Genomic DNA, 25,880 nt, shown 5'->3' on the forward strand with positions numbered 1-25,880 from the left:
AACCCCAATTACTCATAGCACAGGGGTGGTGGGTATACCTGGCAGACAGGTTTTGTGCTGTGTCTCATGAAGATGAGTGATTGAAGGAGCAAGCAGCCCAGGTCCTCAGGACTCTCTGGGGGGTTTATCAGTAATGGGGTGGTGTCTTGAAGTATGAAATACCTTGGGCCTCAACCACCCAGGAGCCTTCAAACTCTGCCTCTCTGGAGAAGAGTGCCAGGATATATGCCATTCCAATGTGAGTCAGTGGGACACTTTTCACCCAGCCATGGCTCAGCTGCTGATTGGATTGTGCTTTTTTATTTCTTTGAGGAACCTGTGAATATTTGTTTAATGCATGGTCTGCTTTGCTCCTTTGAAGCCAACAGGTGATGACTCGAGAATGGAGAATGGCCTGGTGAGCCAGCATGCCTACACAGTGACTGGAGCCGAGCAGGTAAGGGTCCCATGGGCTGGGCCCCCGTGTTCTTGCTCCTCTAAATAGGAATCAGAATCGCATGCCTTCAGCAAGCCCAGCAAAGCTGAAATGAGTAGTTATCACCCTTGCCCCATGGTGGCACCCATCATGGACAGCCTCATTTCCTCTAGTCATCCAGACGTTCTGGTGTCCAGTATCCTCATCCCCCAGGGACCCACCAGAAATTCTGCTGTCCTTGATCTGATGTGAGAAAGGATGAGTGTCTAGCTAGACTTGGGGATTAGCCCCAAAAGAAAGCAGAATGAACTAGCCAATTGACTCTGGGGGAAGTTTTGCCCCGAAAAGGTTTTATTTGTAACGTAGCAACTAAACTGCTATAACAGAGATAACGCCAACATAAGGGGTTCAAACAAGATAAAGTTCATTTCTCTCTCAGGTAAGCAGGTGATTTCTGGGCTAGTAGTGGCTCTGCCTACTACCTGTGAGCCCAGGACAGGTCCCCTTATCTCCTAGCCAGGGGGACAGAAAAATGCCAGGGGACACTTACACATCCATATAGAAGGCACACATCAGGAAAGGCATATGCCATTTCCTCTCAGATTCCATTAGCCTGAACCTAAACATGTGGGCACACCGAGGCCCAAGGGAGTCTAGGAAACAGTCTTGCTGGGCTGCCATATGCCCAGCTAAAATGTTATTCTCATAGAAGAGGCAAGGATGGCATTCGAAGAGATAGCATTCCAAACTCCAGGGTATATTTTTCATAGGTTTATGGGCCAAGGTTTGCAGAGTATCAGGTTCTGTTTCTAGCATGCTTTCTCCTGCTTGCCTTCCCTCCATGTACCAATCAATCTCTCCTTTCCATTGACCTAAGGCCTGTTGCTCCATTGTTTCATGAATGTTCCAACCCACATCACAAGGACAACATCTTCTGTCTCCTGCCTGTCTCCCTAAGGAAATCAGTAGCAAAATGCTATCTCTGTAGGCACCTATTGATGCTCACTGGATCAATGGATGGGCACGCTTGCATGAGTGAATGAGTGTACTTGTACTTGGCGAAGATGACATCACTGATCCTTCACCATAGAACATATGTGAGGAGCTCAAAAGACATTTCCCACAAGCAAGGAAGAGGTTGTTCTGATAAACCCAGGCCGGAAGTAATCCCAGTCACAGCAACTCCAGACCTCCTTCCTTTGAATTCTCCCAAGCCCCTCCCTGAATTCTCAATGGCAACAGCCAATACCATCATCACACCTGGCCACGTACAGACACTCTGCTCCCCACAGCTCCCTGTCCCAGATGTGGGCAAGTCTAGGCCACAGAAAGCAAATAGGTTTTCTTAAAGTGTGTCAACTTTGATCGAATGACAATGCTGCCTGGATCACTGTGTTGACAAGACTGGCATGGCTCCTAGGTTTGGGGAAAGAGAACTGTGATAGTGAATGATATCTGTGCTGGGTGTGGAATGAAGGAGCCATGGTACCTACATGATGTATCTGCCTTTCCTGCACAAGGCCCTGTTTATACATTGAGACAGCCTTTGTTTCTCCTCTGAACACAAGAGAGAAGGGTCTTCTCAGAGGTCCAGATGGCCATGGGATATGAGTCCCCACGGAGGCAAGGCGTGGGGATGGCAGTGGCAGCCAGGTTATAGAGCAGCCATGTAAACACCAAAAGCCAAGGGAATGGAGGTGAACTCAGGAGCCGGGCTGTGGGCTCAGCGGGGGTTTGGGTTCCTAACGATTCCGCTCATAGCCCAGACATTTGCTCCCCTACAACATACACTTTAATTTGTTCTTATAATGCACTGAGTGGTCTGAACAGGACATCTCCCCGGTAATGGCACATGATTAAAACTGTGTGTCCTGAATGGTCTATTCTCACCATTCCTGCCATTCTGAGGCTGCTGACACTTCCCAGCCTGTGTTCTACAGAGCACTGGCTGGGTGAGATTCTCCGTGAAGCTTACCATATCCCCTACTTGGAGATTCTCAGTAGATATTTACATTTGAAAGGCTTTGAGAAGGCCTGTATTAATGATACAGGTACAGCTTGGTTTTCTTCCACCATTAGCCATGAAGCCATTTTTTTTCTTTTTTTAGAAATAGCTATTAATAGCCTATGGAACTAGTATTCAAGAGAATACATTTAAGAAAATACTATCCTAGGATAGACAACCAGGGTTATTTCTTGCCCAGTGGTACCCTTTCTGAGAGAGCTGACCAGGGTCAGGGGTACTCAGTAGCCAAGAGAGTGAAGCAAGTGGGCCAGCCCGTTCTCAGATGTAGCTGTGACCTTGGCCTCAAATGGTTCCCTGAGCCACATGGCCTTGACCCATGTGATCACCGGTAGGGCACTGACAAAAAAGAGTGACACAGTCAGACAGGGGCCCAAGAACTTGACTTGGTTAAAGATTCCTTCTCCAGAAAGAGGTTATAACTCTCTGCAAGTGCTAAGATTGCACCAGCCCATAAATGCAGTGTGCTTTTTAATCTGCTCATCCTCCCCCTGGGCAGGACACAGACAGGAAGATAAATGAAATTGGCATTTTTTATTATGTACCTAGCTTGGTCCGTGACTCCCCTGGGCAATGGGGAGAGTGTGTATCTGCATGCCTCATTTAGCCCTCTTCCAGACTCCTCTAATCACTGGCCACTCTTTTCCCCGGTGCCCAGCTGAGTCCCTGACTGTCCGTTAGGCACTGAGGGTGGCTTATTAAGCTCTTTGGGCCACCAGGCCACCATTTCTCACATCCTGCTCTCTGGGCCCCTCCAGGTGCTGGCAGTTAATAATACACTGTAAGCGAGACCTGGAGTACCTGGGGGTGGAACAGGGAGGGGCAGGAAATCTGGGTTTCTGCCAGGAGCACCCCCCATCCCATATGACATTAAAAGCCAGATCACCTCTCACTGCAGTGCCAGCCAAAGATAGGAGCAGACAAGGAACAGCCACAGAAAAATAAACCTTACCCTAGCCCGATTCTTGGGCCCTTGTCTGACTGCATTGCCCCTTCATGGCTGTGCCCCCTTGGTGATTACATGGGCTTTGGCCAGGTGGCCCAGGGGTTATATGCGAGGTTAGGGTCACAGCCACATCTGAGAATGAGCTGGGCATTGGTGCGGCTGTGCGTACCCTTTATCCACCCCCAATTCCAAAATTAAGAGCCTGAGCTTTGAAGACTGACAGTGACTGGGGTCAAAATTCTGCCTCTGCCACTTACTCTGTGGCCTTGGGAAAGTGGCTCAACCTCTCTGATGTTTCCTCCTCTGCAAGACAGGGATTATATAAAAACCCACCTCGGAGGATTGATGGACATAATGCATGTCAAGCGCTCAGCTGGAGCCTGGCTCTGAGCCCTGCCTCCACGACTAGGGATCTTTTCCATGTGGTGACATTCCACTCGGCCTCCTCCACCCCGGAGTCAATGAACAAGTTCGCCTCCTCCCTCATCCTCCAAGCCTCTGTCTCCCTCCGCAGACAACATTAGCACAGATCAATATCACAGCTACAGCTCAATCATGCTTTAATTTCTCTTTCCAGGCTGAGGGCTCCTGGATCAGGAACTGTAGGTTCAAAGGGCGGCTATTATTTCATTGTAATTTTTCAATAGTCCTGCCCTCTGGCCTCAGTGGTCTGAAGGAGCAAATGTGCCAACCTCCCTATCTGGGAGAGTGATGATGAGGTCCCCAGGGGAAAGGAAAGTCCAGGCCATCAGGACGCCCTGCTTATCAACAGAGGCAGGGTAGCAAGATGACGTGGGCCAGGCTCGGATATCTGGATTCCCCCACTGTCCCGGTCTTGCTCAAATCAGCCTCCTTACTCAGGACAGCACTGCGGAGACTCCAGACTCCGGCAAATCTCCCAATGGGTGGCTGGCAGGGAAGCAGCTATGTCTACGGAATAGAGATGCTGGCTGTGACAGAGCTTAGATGAGGCTGGGGACCCATAAAGTTCCCCCCCATTTGCAGCCTGCAGCAACATCCTATGCTATTTATCTGCTATTAAATTTCAGCTCACCCAAGTTCTGGGATGCAGCTGTATGGAATGATGAAGCTGCACCTGCCCTGCAAGGTGCTGAGCAGCAAGGGGCCATTTTCTTCTCTAGCTCATTCCAACTCCACACAGGCAGCAGACATCGATTTTTTTTTTCCTCTCAATTTTTTTTTCTGGCTGCAGCCAAATGAGGTCAGAAGTTAAATTAGTCCTTGGAGGTAAAAAGCAGCTGCATTCATATCCCCACTTTCTGCTGACTTTCGCTGGGGCATACTGACAGTTTCCTTTCTGCTCTTTACAGATTCAGTACAGGAGAGGCTGGGAAGCTCTTATCCGGCTGTGGAACCCTTGGGGCCACACCGAATGGCAAGGGCGCTGGAGTGACAGGTATGGCTTCTGCAAACCTCTCTATCCATCACTGAAACCCGGTGTTCAGAGTGCACCCTGCCCCAGGAGGGCGGTGTCTGCCTCCCCTGCTGTGGATCTCACTGCATGCTTTTCTAGTTCACACCCACGTGTGGCTATTGGTCCATCCCACACTCCCATGATGCCATTCACCAAGCATCTTTTAGATATCAGCTGTGTACCATTTGTACTCAGTACAGTACGTTAGGTGGATGCTGTGGTATATACAGAGATGACAAGACCCAGTCTGTCTTCCAGAAGGTCACAGTCTAGAGCTGTGGACCCACATATCCAGAATTAGTTTAAAAAAAAGGAGGGGCAGGTCAGGAGCCAAGTTCCACCTGGCAGGGAGAACTGGAGAGAAGGTGCCTCATCCCATAAAGGGGTCCCATGGGATTCTGGTCCTGATGATGCCATGTCCTTGGGGTAGAAAATATTTCATTTTGGGGGGCATCAGGGGAACCGAGGCAAAAATCTGGATGATCGTTTAACTCAGTCCAGCTGGATCGATTTCCTGCCCTGCTGATCTGGACTCTCACGGGTGACCGATGCTCAGGAAAGGGGTGAATGGAGCTAAGCGGGTCTCAGTGCCCCTGTTGGCCATGTCCCAGGCAGTTGCTCCCTGACAGCTGACCGTGGGGACCTGACCGTGTGGTCAGCGGTTCCCACACAGAGGAAGCTGGGCTGGCATTTCCCAGCTGCCAGGAGGACTAGTCCCTGGTTCTACCCCCTCGCTAACTGAGAGTGAGATGATGGTCCTGAGCGGGACAGAGGGCCTGTGACAGGTGCTTGCTCCGCTGGGCAGCCAGCAGGGCCCAGTCCTGGCGCAGTCCTCTGAGGACTCATGTATATCCATGAAAAGTGCTGAGATACAGCAGTGGCCACAGCAGCATTGCTGGGGGTAGGGGCTGGGGAATATGTGGGGAGAAGCGGGGAGTGGGAACGATAACATGATCTAAAAGGAAATGCAAAGCGTTCAGGTATACAGGAGAACAGGACCCAATAAGCAGTGAAAAGCAGTACCCAGAGTGTGGCCCAATGGCCCAGACTAGGCTGTGGCAGGGACCTCTCTGATCCTCCATGAGCCCCGTGAGCCCACATCAGTGGGCACTCGGCAAACGGGAGATGGAAATACCATCAGGGTGAAGGATAGGAAAGCAAGGTGGAGAGGGAAGAGAGAGGCAGCAAGCAACATGAGTTCATAGCGTGAGCCTCATGTGACCCCAGAAACATCCTGGAGAGCCGGGCAGCTGAGTCGCCTCCACAGAAGGGGAGCAAACTTGCAAAACCAGGAACCACTGGGCAATGTTTTCACCCACTCACCCTATCTCCTTTCTCTTGCCTCTGTTCTTCCTTCCTTCCCAGGGGTGCCCTTTGCCCTTTATAATGTAAACCTTAACAGCCTCTGGCCTTTTGCATTTCTCCTTCCCAATCATTACCCCAAGCTGCCGAATATGGCCCAGGGGGTAGTACAATTATCCAGAATTCCTCATTCGGGGGTAGCTGTTGAGGGCAGGACTGGAGGAGGGGCGAATGTCAATGACACATTCTTCTGGGGTGGGAGAATAGACCATACATACCACAGGAGTGGAGGTTTTGCCCATGTCTCCCATGCTAAATATCAAATGAGTGGTGACGGCCAACAAGGGACGCTAGAGATCAGGAAAGAGAAGCCTCCGATGGGCAGGCGTGTTCAGGGAAAGCTTCCTGGATGGGATTGAACTTGAGCTCAACCTCCAAAAATAAGTATGACTCACTTTGGAAGAGATCACTGTGGAGGTGGGGAAGGGTAGGCCCACTGGGCTGAGCCAGGAACAGTTACAGTGTGTTCAGGGCCAACAAGCTGGCCCGAAGCAGAAGAAACGGGGAGAGAAGCTGCGAGCTGGGGCTGAGCCCAATGCCAGCTTAGACATTTGGATTCACACCCTCCAGGCCTGAGGGTTTATGAAGGCCTCTGAGCAGGGCAGAGATGTGTACACTGCACAGACTGGGGAGATGGACCTGGCAGCACCTACTCTGTAGGATCGGGTATTTTGGCTGAGCACTGAGGTTCACCATTTCCCACCAGAAACCAGGCTAGAAGGAAGCAACAAGGCCGCATAATCACTGTCTCCGTGCAGGTGGTCGATTTCCTCCCTACTTTTTAAAGAATGGAGATGGATGGAGAGAGCTGGGTGGTCTAATCTCAGTCATAATTGAAATTTCAGCCGCACACACTTAAAGGCAAACTTGCATGAATCGATAGCGTATTGATTTATACTACATTTATTTTCCCTTACACACTGCAGAAAATGTAATTATTGCTTAATTATAAAATTGCCGTTTTACCACAGCACATCTGACTGGCTCACCCTACAGCCAGGAGCCTGAGGGATGGTTCCTGCCTCGCTCTCCCAGCACAGAGGTGACCCAGGTCCTCTACGCAAGCCACTCACAGAGAAAGATCTCATTATACTTCTGTGCCTCTGGGGCCTGTTGCCTCTGAGCTTACCTCCACTTTGAGGAGCTGGCTGAGGAGGGGGCACCTGCTCCCTTCTGCCTGTGAGGGTCTCCTCCTTCACCACAGACCCTAGGACTAGCTTCTGGAATACACTACCCCAGTGAAGTGGACAATTTTAATTATTAATTAATCAAGCCAAAAAATATTGCATGCCTACTATGTGCCAAGGCATTGTGTTAAGCCTCTATGAGGATATTATTATGGTGAGCAAGGCTGACGGAACTTGAAGTCTAGTGAGGGACAACAAGAAATAAATAAGTACTTGTAACACAGGGTACTAAGTGCTGAGACAGGAGTGGCATAGGGTGCCATGGGGCTCAAAGGAGGGCATGGTGGGAGTGTCAGAGGGGGACAAGCAAAGTTTCCTAGCAGAAGTGCAGTTTAGCAGGAAAGATGAGTGAAAGTTATCGGGTTACAGGACTGAAAAGAGAAAGGGTAATCCAGGCAGAAGACGCTTCATGATGAAGGCCAAGAGGTGGGAGCATGGGCACAGGTATTTCTAAGGAAATGAAGACATTCATTGTTACTGGAGCATAGAATTCAAGGGTGACAGTGGGGTGGGGAAATAGGCAGTTGCTCAGGTGAAGCTGGAGAGGTAGGCAGAGGCCAAGGTTCTGTTTCAGGAGTTTGAACTTCATCCTGAGAGTAAAAGGGAACTTCCGATGTGTTTTAAGCAGGGAAATGCCACAATCAGATTTCTGTCTTAGAAAGATCGTTTTGATGGCAGTGTGGAGAACAGATGGGAAAGCGGGCAGGACTGAGTTCAGGAAGACCCTTTAGAAGTCCAAGAGGGAGGTCAGAGTTCCTGAACTAGGACCACATCAGGAGGGATGGAAATAAGCAGATGGCTTTGAGAGGCGTTTCAGAGGTAGAATTAGTAAATTGTTAATATTTGGTGATTGGATGCAGGGGGTGAGAGAGAGGGGCTTTCACATTCTCTTGGGCAACAGGAGGAGGCAGAAGATGAGAACAGATTGGGGTGAGTTGATTTCAAGGCCACTGGGGGGTTCTGGTGGAGATGTGGGATGGACCATAGCCTGTATCCATCTAAAGCTAGGGAAAGAGAATCAGGCTAGGGATTGCCTGGCAGCCATCAGCATATAGAGAAGTACTGACTTGGGTCACCAGGTAGAACGGCACTCTCCACTTGCACCCAGGAACTAATGGAGGACTGTACAAGGAGTCCCTGTTGGGCCACATGTGGTTGAGATGAAACGCCCTGGGAGATCTCACCCTACGTTCTGTCTGTCCATGCTCAGGTCTCTGGAGTGGCGGGAAACTCAAGACAGACGGAAAAGCCAGCTGTATGAGGATAAGGACAATGGCGAATTTTGGTATTTACTCTCCTTTTAAAACTATATTTTAAATCTTTAACTATTGCCCAAACCCTCAATCCCTACCCCTTTCCCTAAACGTTTGTGAGACTAGAGATTAGCTTTGCAGAGACCAGGATTCTTTTCTCCCCAAGACACAGAAGCTTTGGACTGGAAATTACTTGTGTGCTCTCAATTTGTGTGAGTATTTGAGCTCTGAAATATTGAAATTTTCAGGAAATATTAATGGTAAAATGGGAATATTGGCACCAAAACTTTGCAACCAACAGTTTCCTGGAAGCTAGGATGCATGGTTATTATGCCTGTATCTTATATGCTTCTTCTTGGGACCCTGGAGCTCCACAGTCTCCCCTGGCATAAATTCCAAAAGAGGAGCTCAGCTCAGCGTTCATCTCCTAGCCCTGATTCGAGAATTCTGGGTGAGACATTGCTGACATTGCCCAGCAGCTATGTAGGACTAGATGTTTTGAAAACACATTTCTAGCCGTATGCTCACATCTTAAAGGATAAGATGGGCATTTTTCTGAGGGGTTGACGAGTTTACTTAGTGACATAGTTAAATAAAATTTAGCACGTGGGAAAAGGAGGCTGGATCTAAGTAATTAGGAATCAGAGGGAGAAATGTAAATGAGAAGGAAAAATATTTTCAGTATCTCTAATCATAGCATGAGGTAGGATTTTAGGTGTTGGATGCATTCTATCCTGATAAAGACCTCAAGAATGAAATTGGCAAAAGGCCCCAGGAAAGGCAGTTTTCCTCGCAGTGTGTAGGATCCATAGCAGAGAGAGGCTGGCAGTCATCCTGCTGGCCAAGTGGGCTCACGATTTGATCAGTGGGCCGAGGAGATGACAGTTAATGATAAAGCACTTGCCAGTTGACATGCAGAACCCAGAATTTGATTCTGACCTTGTCCTCCCAACCACTGGAGGAAGCAGAAGTGTACTTGACCATGGATGAACAGAATGAGGGTCTGATCTTTGGGTAAGACAGTAGTAAGTCAATGGATATAGTAGCTGACAGGCAAAGGTACAGTCAAGTGATGGGAACCCCCACCCTAAGGACAAAACCAAGGGTCATTAAGTGATGTGTATCTATTTTTAACAGGATGTCATGCCAAGATTTCCAAGAGAATTTCTCCTGTTTGTATATATGTAACGAATTTCCAATCAACCTGGACCATGGAAACATGACCCAAGGAGGATGGTCTCAAGAGATGTTTAAGGACCACATTGGTAATTATTCTGCCAGACGGGAAGCTGCCAGCCCTAGCCCTATTGGCTTCAGGTCTCAATGGCCCCTAATTCTGGACCATCAGCCCAAAGTTGGCAGGAGAGGAATTTGTCAGCCTAAAAGAACAGCTATACTTCTCCAAGGGAAACGGTTGCTGGTGGCGGTGGGCAGGAGAATCTCAAATGTGCCTCCCCTGCCCTTTTGTGCTTTCCCATCCCACTGTCCTTCTGGCAAAATCCACCCAGCTCCCAGGAGTAGAACAGGCTCACTGCTCTTCAGTAATGATCCAGGACAGTGGGGGAGCCGTAGAAAGACACTGGGCAAAAGTCAGAGTCTGGGTGAAACCCTTGTCCTTACCACATAGTGGCTTTGTGACTCTGCAAATATACTTAGCCTCTCTGTCCTCAGCGCCCCCATCTGCAAACAGTGGAATTAGTAATCCCTATCTGCCCCTTGAAACCACAAGCACCACCCAGACATAAAGGAGAACATTCCTGCCCCTTTGTTTGGTGTGTCCTGCAGCAGTGTGCTGACATCCCAGAAGTTGACCCTCAGCCTCTGCCTTCGGGCTCCCCTGAAATGAATCTTGTTGATTGTGACCTTAGGAGAGTCATATATTCTCACTGCACCTCCCATTCCCCATGTGTGGTATGGATGAGTGACATAGCTTCCTGGGAAGATGAAGCTGAGGATGCTTACATATCCTTGATAGGAGAGGCTGTGTAAACAAGGTTTGTGAATGAGTGAGTGAGTGAGTGATTGAGTGAGTGAGTGAGTGAGTGAGTGAGTGTTTATACCTAGACATGTGCATTCCCTCTCCTTGGCACCTGCCTGTTTAGAATGGTTTTCTTGAATGACACCACCCCAGGGTGTCCCTCTTCAACCTCCAGGCTCTTCACTCTGCTGGTCAGACAACCTAGTCACCAGGAGGCCATGGGCAGACTCTAAGGAGCCTCTGAGTCACTCTTAGCAGCAAATTTGCTGATTCACCTACCTGAGCTGCGCCAGCCTAACTGTGGGGCCAAAGCCCTCTTCCCTGAAGATAGTTCATAGTAATGGATTAACCCAAATGATGCACTGGGTCCATTTTTAATAATTCCTTACCAGAAAGAGATGGGAGCCAGCATGCAAGCACCTGCTAGGTACTGCTAACCCACTTTAATGTATCATTTTGTTCAACCTCACAAAAGCCTATGACCATGATGATCCTCTGTCTCCTTCTCCCCCTTTCACAGCTGCCCAGTTGTGTCCCAAGCCTTCTGATGTGTATTCATTCATCTCTATCTTGAGTTCTTTTCATTCTTTCATGCATCTGAAACTAATGGTTTTCACATCCCTTCTCTCTCTTGCTCTGGCTTTGATGCACTCGCTTGGGTGATAGAGTATTATGAATTGCCATCTCTTTGCCTATTTTCCTGTCTCTGTTGGTGCTTTTGGGGTTAACATCATTTCAAGGCTCAGATGTTATCACCAATACGTACACTCATACATACCTGAGGACTCTGGAGTTTTTATTATAAAAATAGTCTGTAACTTTACAGTTTAAGAAACATTCTCACCCAGTGGGGAATATAGTCCCCCTCCTCATTTTTAGAAGGAAGAGACTGAGGCTCACAGAATAAAGAAGTTTGTTCCACAGGGAGTAACTGCGGGACTGGGACCTGGGCCTTAGGTCTCCAAATCCAGAGTTTCTAACCCAACCCACCAGGGCTGTCTGAACTGGACATGGCCCCTCCAGGAGTCCCATGAGTCAACCTGAGCTCTGGTAACAGCTATTTCTCTTGCAGAAGGACCTCAGAAGGATGCACAATATTTCTTCTCTGTATCAGAGAGCACAGAAAACAACAATGTCATTGTGTCCTTCAACATCATGCCAGAAAGTTTACAGGCAAAAGAATATCCACTAGGCTTCCAGGTATACAAGGTAAGACAGCCTGCTTCAGGGCTTGCTCTTTGGGGACATTTGTGTATGACTTGAGGGGAGAGAGCAGCCAACCAGGCTGTGAGAATTCACTGAACCACAGCCACAGAGATAAAAACCCAAAGGGGCTATCGAGTTCATCTGGTCCAACTCTGTAAATTTGCAGGGAAACCATAGACAGAGAGATTAGACTTGACCAAGTTTACAACGGTGCACACCTCCTGCCTGTGTCACTTGTCAGCATTCCCTGGTATTCTGCAGGCTCTAATGCTTGTTGCTCAAAACATAGTCTAGTCCAAGACCAGCTGTTGTAACAATGCAGATTCCTGGGACCACCCCCAAACCTTCTGAATCTGAATCTCCATGGATAGAGCCTGGAGATCTGCATTGTAATGAGCTCCCTGGGTGATGCTTATTGATTTGAAAGTTTAAGAATGATTGGCAAAACTTGGGGAGGAGTTTAAGAAAAAAATAATCCTGGATATAAAGCCAGGAGGTATGTTTTTCTCTTATGTTTAGACCACAGTCCATTCATAGCTCAGTGGTGTGTTTGCAAGTATCTGCTTGGCCACTCATCCACCTAGCCTCCCCTCCTTCCACTTCATGGCACTCCCAACCCAGCTTTTCAGCTCCTAAGGGGCCTTTCCCCTACCCACAAGCCTGCATGCACCCTAATTCTGAGTAGGTAATCAGGGAATTCATTTTTGAAAATACCACTTAAAAGAAAAGAGTTACAACAGAAAATCTAATGCCTCTGCTCCCTCCTCCTACCCCAAATAATTTAATGCATCCCAAAGATTAAGTGAATGGTTCTGAAGTGATATACCCCACAGCCCCTCTGCACTGACTTGCATAACTAAGATCATGCAACCACCAAATGCTACGATCCCCTCTCCTCATATTAGATTTGAAGAAACTGAGACTCAGTGAGGTGAAGTGACACGGTCAGAGTTAATGGCAGAGCTAGGGACTGGGCACCAGAGTCATCCAAGCTTGTCATCAAACACACCCATCACCTCTGTGCCTGGAGCTCTGATTACATCATCTTTAAGAATCATCTCAGTTTCTGTTCATTGAGACTAGGCAGCTTTCACAACCATGAGTCTTAGCCTATTTATGGACAGGTAGGGCGCCTGGTCACTCCACTGTCGTAGTGGAACAGTCCTGTGTGCTGGCTATACTTCACTGTACTAAGAAGGCCTCACAGTGATGCAGTACTTCAGAGTTCCAAGCCTATTCACATTCATTGTTCCAAAAACCCTAGTGTCCCCACTTTTATAGATGTGGAGCCCAAAGCTCAGGCAGCAAGAATGACCTGCCCAAGGTCACACTAGGAGGTGACAGGGGAGTGCTTGATACTACAACATCTGGTCCCAGGTTCAGGGCTCTCGGTAGGGCTTAGGCACTTGCCTTCCTGGTGATGCTCATAACTCAAGGAAAAACAATGATTCTGGCTTCAGAAGGAGGTGAACCCTTTGGGTTCTGCTCTCTCTAAGCACATCTCCACTTCCTAGTTGTATGAAATCTATGGAAAAGAAATTGTTGGGATTTAGTACAGTATTTTTGAGGTGCCTCAACCCTGCTGAGGCTATCAAGGATTATCTCCTAAGGATGCAGTAGTGGACAGTCGACATTTTCATTACCACCAGGCACCTGAACACTTTTTCCACATGGTGGGGGAACCTTGGTGGAAGGCAGGGCCTATTTTCCCACTGCAGCAGAGGGCAAATATTCCCTCTCCCCAGCCCACAGATGCAAAGAGACAGATTTGTGACCCAGGCTTGTCCAATTAGGTCCTCACCTCATGCCCCATCCCACACATACACACTCTTGGTTGCTCTGGGCTTTGACTGTTAAGGAAGTAATTCAAAGAGGTAGAACCAGCTGAGGGATTATTTGCAGCAAATCTTTGGGCCCAGCAGCAGCATTGAGGGCAGATCCTGTGGTGTTGTCCAGCTGTGTAACCATCTCATCTGGTTCCTGCCCACTTTCTAAGCTGTACTCTCTAGATGTCTCATTGACTCTATGAGCTAGCCTTCCCATAAATGACTTTCTGCTCAACCTATTCTGGGTTAGTTTCCATCGCTTTCATCCAGGAATCTCAAATGATTCAGGTGCTTTCTAAGAGGACCCTCATCCTCAGTGTCCCCCAATTCTCACCTCTGAGAAGAACAAAAGAAAAGGAATGGGAAGGGTTGGGAAGGAATTGAGACATCTGGTCTACCCAGCCAGGATTGAACTGTTTAGGACACCAAACAAGACTACTAAAAATGTCTCAGCCAACTGTTCCCTTTCCTGATGAGAGACAGAAACTCAGAAAGGATATTAGGGCTGCCTAGCACACAGCTCTTTAGGGTGCTGTTTGCATTGTCACCTGTGAGTCTGGTGCTCCAGAGCTGGACCTTGTGTTAACTGATTTGCCCAAAGTCTTTACAGTTCAGGAGCCCTAGCAGGATTGTTATCATATCTGTTTTCTAAATGCTGCCAAGACCATTCCTCAACTTTTCAGCTATAGATGCATTATTACTCAACTGCCTACTTTCCGAAAGGGGCACTCAGACCCAAGATCTTCTCAGGCTCCCTGGAGATCCCAATGGATCTTGCAGGATCCTGATTGAGTTGAACACCAAAACATAGTCCAGACCTTGATACCTCAAGAGACACTTGAGTTCCTTTCACAGTTCAGCTGAGAAACAGACTATGTTGATACCAGCAACCAGGCTCTCAGATATCTCCAGAGCTCTAATGGCATTTGTGGACAGAGTGCTGCCCAGATGACAACTATGTGTGTTGCTGCAGCCCTGCTGTGGGCCTATGACTCCTCAACTGCTATGGGAGCACTGCTCTGCCTTCATCAAACTGAACATGGGTGATGTACAAATAGGCAAGGAGAAGACAGGAAAGAGATAAAAGACAAGGGTGGACAACCCATTTTATCTTCACCCCAAAGCTCCTCCCCCAGGCTGGGACTTTCCACCTCCCTTCCAGCTCACTCTTGGTCTCGGGAGTAGTCTGCCTGGGCAAATCAAGTGATCTGTACTCACAAGTAGGACCCAGGAGCAGCAGTGGAAAAGAAGTGCAACCCAACTGTGGGAGACAGTGCCTGGGGGTGGGTCTTAACCACAAAGGAAGCAACATAATGTGCTTTATTCCTACCTCTGCTACTTAGACTGCTGAGCCTCAACTTCCACATCCATAAAATAGGGAGCCCAGCATCTGCTTGCAGGATTACTGTGACAATCCAACACAGAAGCACTTTGCAAACCGTGGAGTTGCTTAAAAATGAACCGCATCCTCAGTGCTTCCTTCTGCCACGTGAAAAGACTGGATCGTAGGCATTTCAGATGCACACATCCATTCCCTATGAACACCAGGGAGCCTAGAACAAATTCCCAGTACATTTTGCAGTGGCCTGATGGGACAGAAGAAGTTTGCAGCTCATTGGAACTCTGACATTGGGGAATTTACATTTGGCCCAGGTTCTGTCTTACCTCCAGCCTCCATCAATGTCTCACTTTTCCTCCCAATCTTATCATCATTGCTATGATACGTAACTGTAGCTGGCTGAGCTGACAAAGAGAGAATCTCCTCCTCTCAGGCACTTTCTCCCCCTCCTCAGTTTCCTTCCCCTTCTTGATCCCTACAATGGTTCAATTTCTTTTTTCACAGCTCTGCCTAGGGGATGAGTAATGGTCCCTGTTCATTTCTGGTTGTGCCAGGGAACAGGCTGACCATGAAAGAAGAAGGTATGCAGGGCCCTGAGCCATGCTGCTGGGAGCCGTTTGCCTTTGCCTATTGGTTTGGGTTCCTGAGCCTGTTTTCCTTCTTCTTCCCTACAGGTCGACCCTAAGGTATGGTTCACCGCTGCCCTCCCTGGGCTTCGCAAGCCTCTGTTGCTGTCCGTTGGTAAAGTGTTATGCCTCTTCCAACACCCGGGGCCTTGACATGTGTCTTGCTGTTGATAAGGTTTATGCAGCTGGTTCCCTTTTATTTGAGAGGCAGGGCTAAAGGGGGTACCTTGAGGGGATCTTTAGCCTCTTATATTCTTTGTCAGCCACCAAATCCACCACAAAGAGGATGCATGCTGTGCAAATGCAACTTCAAGCCACATCCTCTCATTCCTCTTACAACCAAATTGTCACCCATCCTAAGTAGATATTCTGACTCAACATTGGTGAAAGGTGGCTTAAAATATGAGTAAGGATGGAGAAGCACAGGTGGGGTTTGGAAAGCCTAACCTCACAGGCACTCAGACCCCTTAATTGGATGTGGGCTCCGTGGTGCTGTTGCTGTGGGGGGACAACTGATGGAAGAGAAGGAGTGGTGGGTGACTGTAGCATGCTGACTGGTCCAGGGACACTCCTCCAGATTTCCCAGGAGTGTCCCAACAGTTAGACGGAGGCCAGACAGGGTGTCTCCAAGCAGGAGCTACTCAGAAGCCCGGGGAACAAAGCAGGCAGCAAAGAGGCCTATCTGTCACAGCAGTAACCCAGCCACAGAGCTGGGTTTAGGATCCGATTTTGGTCCCCGGTACCCCAATCATGGAAGAGGAACTTTTGGAAGGGCTTCAAGGAAAGCACTCAGTACAAAGAATAGGTCGGTGTTGCAGTTGCCAGAGCTGGAGAGCGGGGTGGGGGCTGGATCCAGGAAACATGGCCCCATACTCACACTTCTTGCTGCCACTGAGCAAGTCTGTTCTGAAGGATCAGGAGCCTTGACAGCCACAGGGGTGCAGTGGCGGGAGGAGAGCAGGGGAGCAGGGAGCAGGGAAACCTTATCTTCTAGATTGTAGGGGGCACGATGCCCACACATGTGTACCTGCATGCATGAACACATGGACATGCGTGTTCGCATGCACGTGCGCGCGCGCGCGCACACACACACACACACACACACACACACACACACACACACACACAGCCACGGGTCAGTGCGGACTCTCTGGAGAAGAACTGAGCTCATCATTGCTTTTGCCAGAAGGGCCCAAGCAAATCATGCTCCAAACCCACTGGTGCTGCTGTTAATGCCACCAGAACCACTTTGGAGGCGCCACCCAGCCCCCTGCTGCATACCTGGGACAGTGGCCTAGCTCCTATCTCATCTTAAAGCCCAGCCCTGACCCCCGCCCCCTGAAAAGAAACTCTTCCCTTCTCCTTGTTTTTCCCCAAGGCAGAGCTCACAAATAATCATTTCATGCTGTGTAACCATTCTAAATGGAATCCCCATGCTCGACTGTATTGGGGAAAATTTATTTAGTAAGGGGTTTTTATTATGTAATATGTATGTGACATCCAGTAATAGGAACTGCATTATATTTATTGTTTTATCTCTAAGAAAATATTGAAATAAAAGGAAAATGATCAGGGCCTATTATTCTTCAATGAGAAGAAATGTCAGGGCTCTCTGCTGGAAAGATGAGATGGAGGGAGTGAAAGGAGTCCAACTCTGCAGTGCTGTAGCAGTCCAAAGGGTGCTTTGAAAAAGTTCAGGACAGAAGGGGCGCTGGGGACTCCCACAGTAATTCAGTGTTGGAACAACCTCACTAGTTTTCATGAAAATCTTCTGTATATATAAGCAGAGAGATAAACCCGGAAACCCAGGATGCTGTTGGGTTTAATGTGGCAAAACCGTATGTCAGATATCTTTGCATTGATTGTAGTGTTAGCATCTATATTAAATAACAGCCTAAACACTATTGCATTTTGAAAGTTCAGGTAAGCACCATCTTCCTTTTCAGGGCCTCTAGTGCTGCCGTGGTAAATGGAGAGGGGTCTGGAAGGTAGTGGGTCGCTCCTGTTGGCTGGGACGCATGCACACAGGGAGCTTTCTCACCATCATGTTTCCTCTAGTTCCAACACTTCCGGGAGAGGTTGCCACCCACCTTTTTTTCCCCACTCCGAAATCCTTGCAACGGCATAAAGACTAAAACCAAGTGGAACTTCACAAAGTGCTTCACTCTGAGCCCGGGGACCTATGTGGTAGCTGTGTCTGTGTGGAGAGAAGTTGAGTTCTTGCTTCGAATCTTCCAGAAAATGCCAGGCAGTGACAGGTAAGAACCTCTGGGGTTCTAAGTGTTTTATTCTACATTTTTTATAAAAACACATTGTGTCATTCCATGCAGCACATACTGTGTCAGCATGGGCCCCACTCTCAAAACGCTCACCACAAAGGGGGAGGCAAGAAAATCTGTGAACCAATAACTAGGCCACAAACAAAAAAAAACAATTGCTCGATGGAAATGCCAAGTGACATGATGCCAAGTCACATGGGAGGACAAAATGAAGGGGTCCACCTCTGGCAAGAGGTACTCAGGAAGGCTTCTTGGAGGAAATGGCATTTGAGCTAGTCCTTGATGGGAAACATAATTTAATGTTTCAGAGGAGAGGACAATGCAGGTAGAAGAAAAAAGCATGAGCAGAAGCAGGGATGGGTGAGCACAGGGCTTGTTAAGTGATATTGGCCATACATAAAGGAAGGTAGTACATGATATACATGGTAATTGTATGAAATGTGGCCAAAATGTGGGGTACAACAGGGATAAAGTGAAAGATGGGCCTGAAAGATAGAGTCCAATCATGAAGGGTCTTCTATGCCAGGTTAATGGTCAAGGCTGGTATCAATGAATACACACCCTGCTAGGTGCCTCATCCCCCTTGTACCCACAGTAGACATCACTGTAATCATGGCAGTCTTTACAGTTAAACATGGATGAGGCCTTCTGAACCCAGCATGCCAGACAGCCACTGTGCCACCAATCAGAGTTGGAACTTGAGACAAAGCTTACCTGCTGTCTTGGTAATGGGGGTTATAGTACATGCATAGTTATGAAAAGAACCATTTATTTAATGGTTTGAGGGCAAGATGACAAAAGACTGGACACATGGTCATGATGCTCACCTGTCTACTGACTGCCATGTCTGCCCACTTCACATCCTGCTGTGCTAAGGCTGTCCACTCAGTCTTTGATGTACATGTCCAGTGCCACCTAGGGTGCCTTCTATGTGCAAGTTTCCTTTGACTAGTGAGCTGGTCACCCTTGTCACATTGTCCGTCTGATTTTCTAGGAACATGGGCACCAATTTCAACCCCAGAACACTGAAGGTAAGTGTGTGGCAAGGTTTGACTGGTGAGCTTCCTTGGCCACATCCCATCCCCAAGAGTTCCTGTTTCCTTCCTTCTTGCTTTACCACTGACCAATGAAAACAGAGACAGCATAAGAGCCCATGATGGCTCAAAGGGGCAGGGCAGAGGGGAGAAGACCAGGCCTCCCAGGCCAGACTGGACCCTACCATCTTCCTTCCACAAACTTCCATTTTCCCATTTCCCTAAAGGTTTTATCTGATACTAGATGAAGCCTCTGTCTCAGATATGGGGGGGGGGTTCTTGTGCCCTCACTATACCAGATAGGTAGCCTCCTTCCCCAGAAATTTGATGGTGGCTATTTTCCCTTTGATCCAGGCAGGTCTTCCAGAAAATGGCTCCCAACAAAGCGTGTTCTACAAATATGCTCAGCAGGTAGAGTACTTAGCATGGGGCCAGGTGATGGAGGGACCATCTCTCCCAGACTTTATCAAGATACAGAGAGGATAAATGACTTGATGAGTTATTTTATCAACCTCTTTCTCTGGATGTCTCCAGAACTGATCTGGCTACCAAACCCTGAAGAGAAGTGATGCCCTACCTGGGTGACATCTGGGATGAAATGTGGAGCTTGGAAAGGGAAAGGCTCATTATGGGGTGTGTGTGTGTGTGTGTGTATTCTTTAAATCTTGAAACAAGCAATTGGCAACACCCCTTGAAATCTTTTCTTCTCCTGCTCTGCCACCTTTCACCAACCTTGGCATCTTTTCCCCCAGGAGCTGGCTGGCTTCAGAAAGCACCAGCAGCCCTCTTCCTGCCAAGCCACCTATGTGTACAGGGGATTTTCTTAATGGTTTTATAAACCACTATGAAGAACTCCTTGACTTGTCAGGTTAAAAACCGATGCCAAGGGCTCTGCACAAGGAGCTTTTTACCATTAATTATCATGTTGGTGTGGGAAGTAGACACTAATACAGAGGATCATGTGTGTGGAGCCAGCCCTGGGCCAGTCAGAGGCCAAGGACAGGAAGGATGCCAGGCATTCAGAGGGCTAATGGGGCAGTAAGGACTGGGAGGCAGCCCAAAGGGAAATTATTTAGGCAGTGTGGGCCCAAAGGGAAACACAAGGTGAAATTAAAAATGTAGCTGGCATGAAGGGTACATGTTGCAAGGAGCAGCTCAGTATGGGACCTCCTTGAAATCAATATGGACCCAGGATTCAGGTCCACATATGGGCTGATTCAGAATGCACTTCGCTTGATGCAAGATGATTGTCCCCAGTCTGCGAGCTCCTGAAGGCAGGGATAACATCATGTGCATTCTTTGTCCCCAGTACCTATCACTGCCCAGGCATAGAGAAGGAGCTCAATTAATTTGCATTGAACTGGACAGATTAGCTTCCCCAGAGCAGATGCCCAAGCTAAGGTCACTACCCCCAAGGTGATCAGCAGGACCTGAACAGGATAACTGAGACCAAGACTCCTTCAGGGGCAGGTGGCAAAATCCTCCATATAGTCCATGCACCTGCACATCTGAAATAAAAAAATATAATTGCTCAGATGATAAATGGTACAGATTCCCTAATTAAGACTTCTCCAAACAACAACCAAATGCCTCCTCATAGAGCCTTTATAGGAATGAAATAAGACACAGGTGCAATTTCGTGCCAAGGCGGGTGGCTGGGAAGGGGGAGCCCGGCTGCACTCAGCCCCTTCCCCCACCTCAGCTGGTCACCCCTGAGCAGGGCCAACCGGGCATCATTCTGCACAACCTGCAAACTATGCTCAGAGGTTGTACCCTCCTTGGTAAATTGACAGCAAAATATTTGTCCTTGCGCTCACTGTTCCTCTCTCCTGACCTCTTATATCTGTTTAGCCCTAAACTAACACTTGCTACTATGCCTACCATTACCACAAGTTACCTTTACTAGCGATGGTGGTGGTAATGGTACCATAACCCAGGGGCTTCCTGTGGGAAAGCAAGGACACACTCGACCTCAGGGTCGGGTCCATCTATCCATCCTTTATTCAGTTTGAAAACATGTCCCAAATACCTAGGACATTCCAAGTACCACACTAAGCTTTGGAAATGCTAAGCATCCATCCTCAGGGATCTTACATTGAGGCGATAGAGACAAAGTGCAGTTCTTGAGGAATTCATTGAGGCTAACTTATCTCCATCCTCATCTTCCTATCTTCATCTCCTCAAACGTTTTGGTGTTTATTGGGTGCAGGGTCCAGGTCAGGGGCTGTCCTCGGGAGGGAGAAAGGAGATATGACGCATGCCCCAAAGCTGCTTATATGCTAGTTGGTGATTCCATGTGAGTTAGGGTCCCTCACCAGCATGTCAACTGCTCTTCAAAGCGAGGTGCCATGATTCTTTTGAGGAAAAAGCTCACACTGACATAAGCAACCAGTGAAGCATTGAAGAAGCGACCTGAGGGCCAATTTCAGACAGGGGCAGGATATGTTTCTCTGGGCGCGTTGTGAGGGAGGGGCCATCCTCCTAGCTGAAGGACTCCCATAAGAATGTGCTATAGAACTGCTTTTGCTTTAGTGCTGTGTAGTGAGGCCAGCTCTGCGGACAGCATGTCTGTAGTCTATGGGGTTCTCAAAGACCCCAAGGAGGCACCTTCTTCCACATGACCTAGTGCCACTGTGCAAAGCCACCTGCTGAGAGACTTCACTTCAGGTTTCCTGCATGTAAAAGCTTTTCCAGGGTGTTGATGTCACCTTATGCCCTCAGCTTTCACCAGGCTGAAGTAAGAAACAGCCACATATAGAGCAGCTCTACTTCTCCGTAAAATCATCATGGAAGACACTGACCATGAAGGTACTCTGTGTCCCGGGTAGAAAATTGAATGCTAGTTAATGCCTCCAGAAGTTCAGGCCAGGAAAAATTTCCCTCCCCTCAACCTCAGTTTCTTCCCCAGGAAAATCAAGATGTCTCCCGTTCTGCTTCAGTGTCTGGGAAGACTAATGCTAAGTAATTGCTCAATTAGAGCAAATTCTCTTAGCCTCCAGTCCCAGCGTTTTCACCTCCTCTCACCATATATACACATTCAGTAGTCATATTTTCTTGGTGTTTTTCTGGAAGCAGATGGGGAAACACAGCTACAGGGCTGAATTGATTCATTCAACAATACTTCTCCTGAAGGGCTCCTAAGTGCCAGGCACAGTGGGGAGGAAGCAAGCACTGCTTTCAATCCAATAAAGAATGAAGAGATAAATGCAAGGTGACCCACACAAGGTATCAAATGTCAGGAGTAATCAGCACTACAGATGTTCAGGGGAGAGAGTTATCACCATGGCTGGGAGCCATCAGAAAAGGCTTGATGACACAGTGAGATGGGCACTTGGTGGGAACTGTTATTAGAAATCTGAGTGTTTTTACAGAGTCAGGTAGGTGTGCCCCTAAGCTCCTGGGCACTGAGTGATTCCTGCATTCCTCCCTTGTTTGGGTCAGGGACAGAACATCGATGCCACCCAGCTTCAGAGCCTTCTCAACCAGGAACTCCTGACAGGTAAGGACCTGCTGCCCCCAACTTCATCCCCACTGCCAACCCAGTCCAATGCCCGTCTCCCTGACATTTCAGTTGTTCCTCTTCCTCCCCATCTCAGGGCTTCCAGAGGATGCATTCTCTTTGGATGAGTGCCGGAGCATCGTGGCTCTAATGGATGTATCCTTTTCAGTCATCCCTTCACCTTCCCCCCAGCTCTAAGAGCCCATCTGCTCTGTGGGCTTGCCCAGGAGTGTAATTAGGATGTTAGGGAACCCTTTGCTCTCAGTGTTTTCTCTTCTTCCTTGGTTCTAAGAGCTCACCAAAGAGCTTGGGTGTCTGTGGATTCTAGACTAACTCGCCAACTCTCCAGAACCACCACAGCAATAATGACAATAGTCACCGCCTACCAGGCATCCGCTGTGTGCCAGGAACTGTGCGGGTACACATGTGTTTTTTCCTTGTAATTCTTGCAACACTCCTATGATAAGAAGTAGTATCATACCATGAAAGACACAGGGGTTCAGAGAGGTTAAGCAATTTGGCCAGATCACACATCTATCTAGTCAGAGTTTGTGCCTGGATTTCTGTCTTTGCCCCACCAATTGGCACTATTTTCTCTCCACCCCTCCCCTTGCCACTGGAAGAGTCTTCACTATTTAAATGCCTTACTTAACAATAAAGAGAACAACCACTGAAAGTTGTAGAAAATGCCTAGGTCTACACAGCAGTTGCACCCCATTATTAATTATGCTGTATTTGCAGATGAGGAGGCCAGGATTGGGGCCACCCAGTGGCTTGTCCAAGTTCCATGGCCTCAAGTGGCAGGGCTGGGAATCAAACCCAGGTCTCCTGACTCCTCTCTCCAAGGAGACATTTCTCTCCTCTCCACCTGTTGTCCCCACTGGCAGGAGGGACTAGCTCCACGTATACCTAATCCCTAGCTGCTGCCTGTAGCTCTTTCCTTGGGTGCATGCTGTCTCCTGGGAGCAAGACAGATCCCCCAGCTCTTTCTCTTAACAAGACTTGACTGGGAATTTGAAACCTGCCATTGTCGAACAAGAGGGCTTCCTGTTGAAATCATAAATCAGGCCCTGTCTCTGACAGCAGGGTTTGGAATCACTCAGAGACACAGCCCATACCTGCAGATGAATCAAAATGGCCATGGCAGCTCCATGGCCTGGGGCAGATAACCCCAGGGCCATCACATCTGCCAGGCCCCTGCAAAGCAGTCTGGTCTTTTCTACCCTTCCTCCTGCTCACACTCCAGTTCCTCAGAGATCCATTCCTTTCTTTTCATTAGTTCTCATTAAACCCATGGTATGGAGTGACCAGGGTTGGCTTTAATACAATTAATGCACTCCATCCACTCGTGTGCACACCTGGCACATATTTTGTTGCTTCAGGAGTTGACACGACCCCTTCATACTCTGCCCCACTCTCCCCTGCCAGGGGCCTACTCCAACTGGTGAAGTCTTTGGGGGCTATGTTTCGGGCTTTCTCTCTTCCCCTGGATGCAAGGGATGTTGCCGCCCCCCAACCTCTCTCAGATCTTTCTTCTCCTTCCAATTCACTATTTTCCCTTGTAAAATAAATCTAAGCTAGGCCCCTTGCAGATGCAGCGGGAGGTAGCTGGCATGGGGCCACTTCCCATCCTGGTGACGTTGGACTGACTATGTTACTAGCTGACGGATGGAGACCTCATTGTCAGGACCCACTGCCCCTCTGCTCACTGCACGCTGGCCTGGTTAACTCTTTAACTCCCCAGCAGCTGAAAGTGAATGGGCTGCTGAACCAAGGGGAGTTTTCAAGACTGTGGAGCCGTCTTGTCTGCTGCCAGGTGCCAGCATGTTTCTTTTTGACTAGCACTCTTACTCCATCCAGTTCAGCAGATATTTACTGGGTGCCTGACCCTGTACCAGGGTTGAGGTATACAAAAGAAAAGGAACCTCATCCCTGCCCTCAGGGAGAGCTCCCATTTTGTTTGGAGAGGCGTATATGCACCGCCAGAAGGCAATGCCTGATCAAGTGGCAGAATAGGATTGCTCTAGGGCAGCGGTTCTCAACCTGTGGGTCGCGACCCCTTTGGGGGTCGAACGACCCTTTCACAGGGGTCGCCTAAGACCATCGGAAAACAAAAAGATGTTTACATTACGATTCATAACAGTAGCAAAATGACAGTTATAGAGTAGCAGTGAAAATAATTTTATGGTTGGGGGTCACCACAACATGAGGAACTCTACTAAGGGGTCACGGCATTAGGAAGGTTGAGAACCGCTGCTCTAGGAGGCTGGTGGTTGCACTACAGCTAAAACCACCAGCTAGCCTTGTGCTCCTCATCCCCCCCGTGGCCCACTGGGGCATCCCCAGGCTGCCAATTCACCTCATTCCCTTCCCCTCCATCTCCCAGGAGATATGGCAAAATCGCAGATGAGTCCTGTTTCCCTATTTGTAGCACAGGGTTAATCATAGTACCTAGCTCCTAGAAAGATGAAGTAACTTGCCCAAAGCAATGCAGCTGGGATGTAAACCCAGCAGTTTGGTTGTAAAGTTCATGTGCTCTTAACCACCCCCCTATGCAAACTCTTTAAAGAGCTGTTCACCTCCCTGGAAAGCAGTGAGCCCAGTCTAGAGGGTGAGGAAGAGGAGAGGGCAGGTTGGTTTAGCAGGAGCTGCGGGCCTGGGAGGGGAACCTATAGCCCAGCTGCTGGAAGTCAGAGTGGGTGCTTCATCATGCAGAGCCCACCCCTGCCTTCCTCGGTCCTCGGCTGGACTGCGCTGCCTGCCTCTGAGCTTTAGTGAAGCAGCCTCCAGCGATGGAAAAGGGACTTCTGGGACCTCCCTCTACCCAGGACATCTTCTTCAAGGTGGGCAATGAGACTCACAAGGCTTCTTGCTTCTTTTCCATATCAGAGTGTTTTCCAGAACATCCAGAAGAACTCTGGTGTTTTCCTGAGCTCAGATTTGCGGGAAGCCATAAGGAATACAGGTAAAGCAGGGGATCCTTTGAGCCCCGATGACTGGGGGTGATGGTGGCATGTGTGTGATGCACACCCCTAGCATGCTGTAGGCAAGGCTAGTGCAGCAGTGTGGGCAGCCAGGAGACAACAGAGCTGCAGCATCCAAGTCCTCCCCTGGTTTACACTGGCCTCTGGGGGCCTCCAGGCTCTGGACTCAGACCTCATCTTCCCCTGCCTGAGCTGTCATGTGCCAGTCAATTTTCCCAATCGCCCTTCTCCCCAGCACCGCTCTAATTCTGAGAAAATAACCCTATATGATTGATACCCTACCAGAAACCAAGCCCCCCTTGGAGGCGCTTCCATGCGGCATCTGGGCCATCAGGGTTAAATACCCACTGGAGGGCTGATGCACTCTCTTCACAGAGGGTTTGGGGCTAAATGAAATCAATGGCGTCTGACTGCTTCAAGGAGACAAGAGCTTTCAGGCCTGGGCTAATGATAATAATACCTTAGGGTGCAGGAGTGCTTCATAGGTC

General features: G+C 48.7%; 1 protein-coding gene across 1 annotated transcript in view; it reads left to right on the forward strand.

Moving 5' to 3' along the window:
• The window catches only part of CAPN13 (calpain 13), an 83,063-nt gene that overhangs the window by 44,000 nt on the left and 13,183 nt on the right, over window positions 1–25,880 (forward strand). The window contains exons 7-19 of the mRNA XM_019667280.1: window positions 369–436; window positions 4,716–4,801; window positions 8,579–8,653; window positions 9,759–9,886; window positions 11,672–11,808; window positions 15,645–15,656; window positions 17,655–17,854; window positions 18,870–18,906; window positions 19,264–19,320; window positions 22,351–22,408; window positions 22,506–22,564; window positions 24,156–24,224; window positions 25,298–25,410. Coding sequence (XP_019522825.1) covers window positions 369–436; window positions 4,716–4,801; window positions 8,579–8,653; window positions 9,759–9,886; window positions 11,672–11,808; window positions 15,645–15,656; window positions 17,655–17,854; window positions 18,870–18,906; window positions 19,264–19,320; window positions 22,351–22,408; window positions 22,506–22,564; window positions 24,156–24,224; window positions 25,298–25,410 — 1,099 coding nt within the window. The remainder of the gene's footprint in view (window positions 1–368; window positions 437–4,715; window positions 4,802–8,578; window positions 8,654–9,758; window positions 9,887–11,671; window positions 11,809–15,644; window positions 15,657–17,654; window positions 17,855–18,869; window positions 18,907–19,263; window positions 19,321–22,350; window positions 22,409–22,505; window positions 22,565–24,155; window positions 24,225–25,297; window positions 25,411–25,880) is intronic.

Source organism: Hipposideros armiger, unplaced genomic scaffold (genome assembly GCF_001890085.2).
Source record: "Hipposideros armiger isolate ML-2016 unplaced genomic scaffold, ASM189008v1 scaffold_493, whole genome shotgun sequence".
Classification (NCBI taxonomy): domain Eukaryota; kingdom Metazoa; phylum Chordata; class Mammalia; order Chiroptera; family Hipposideridae; genus Hipposideros; species Hipposideros armiger.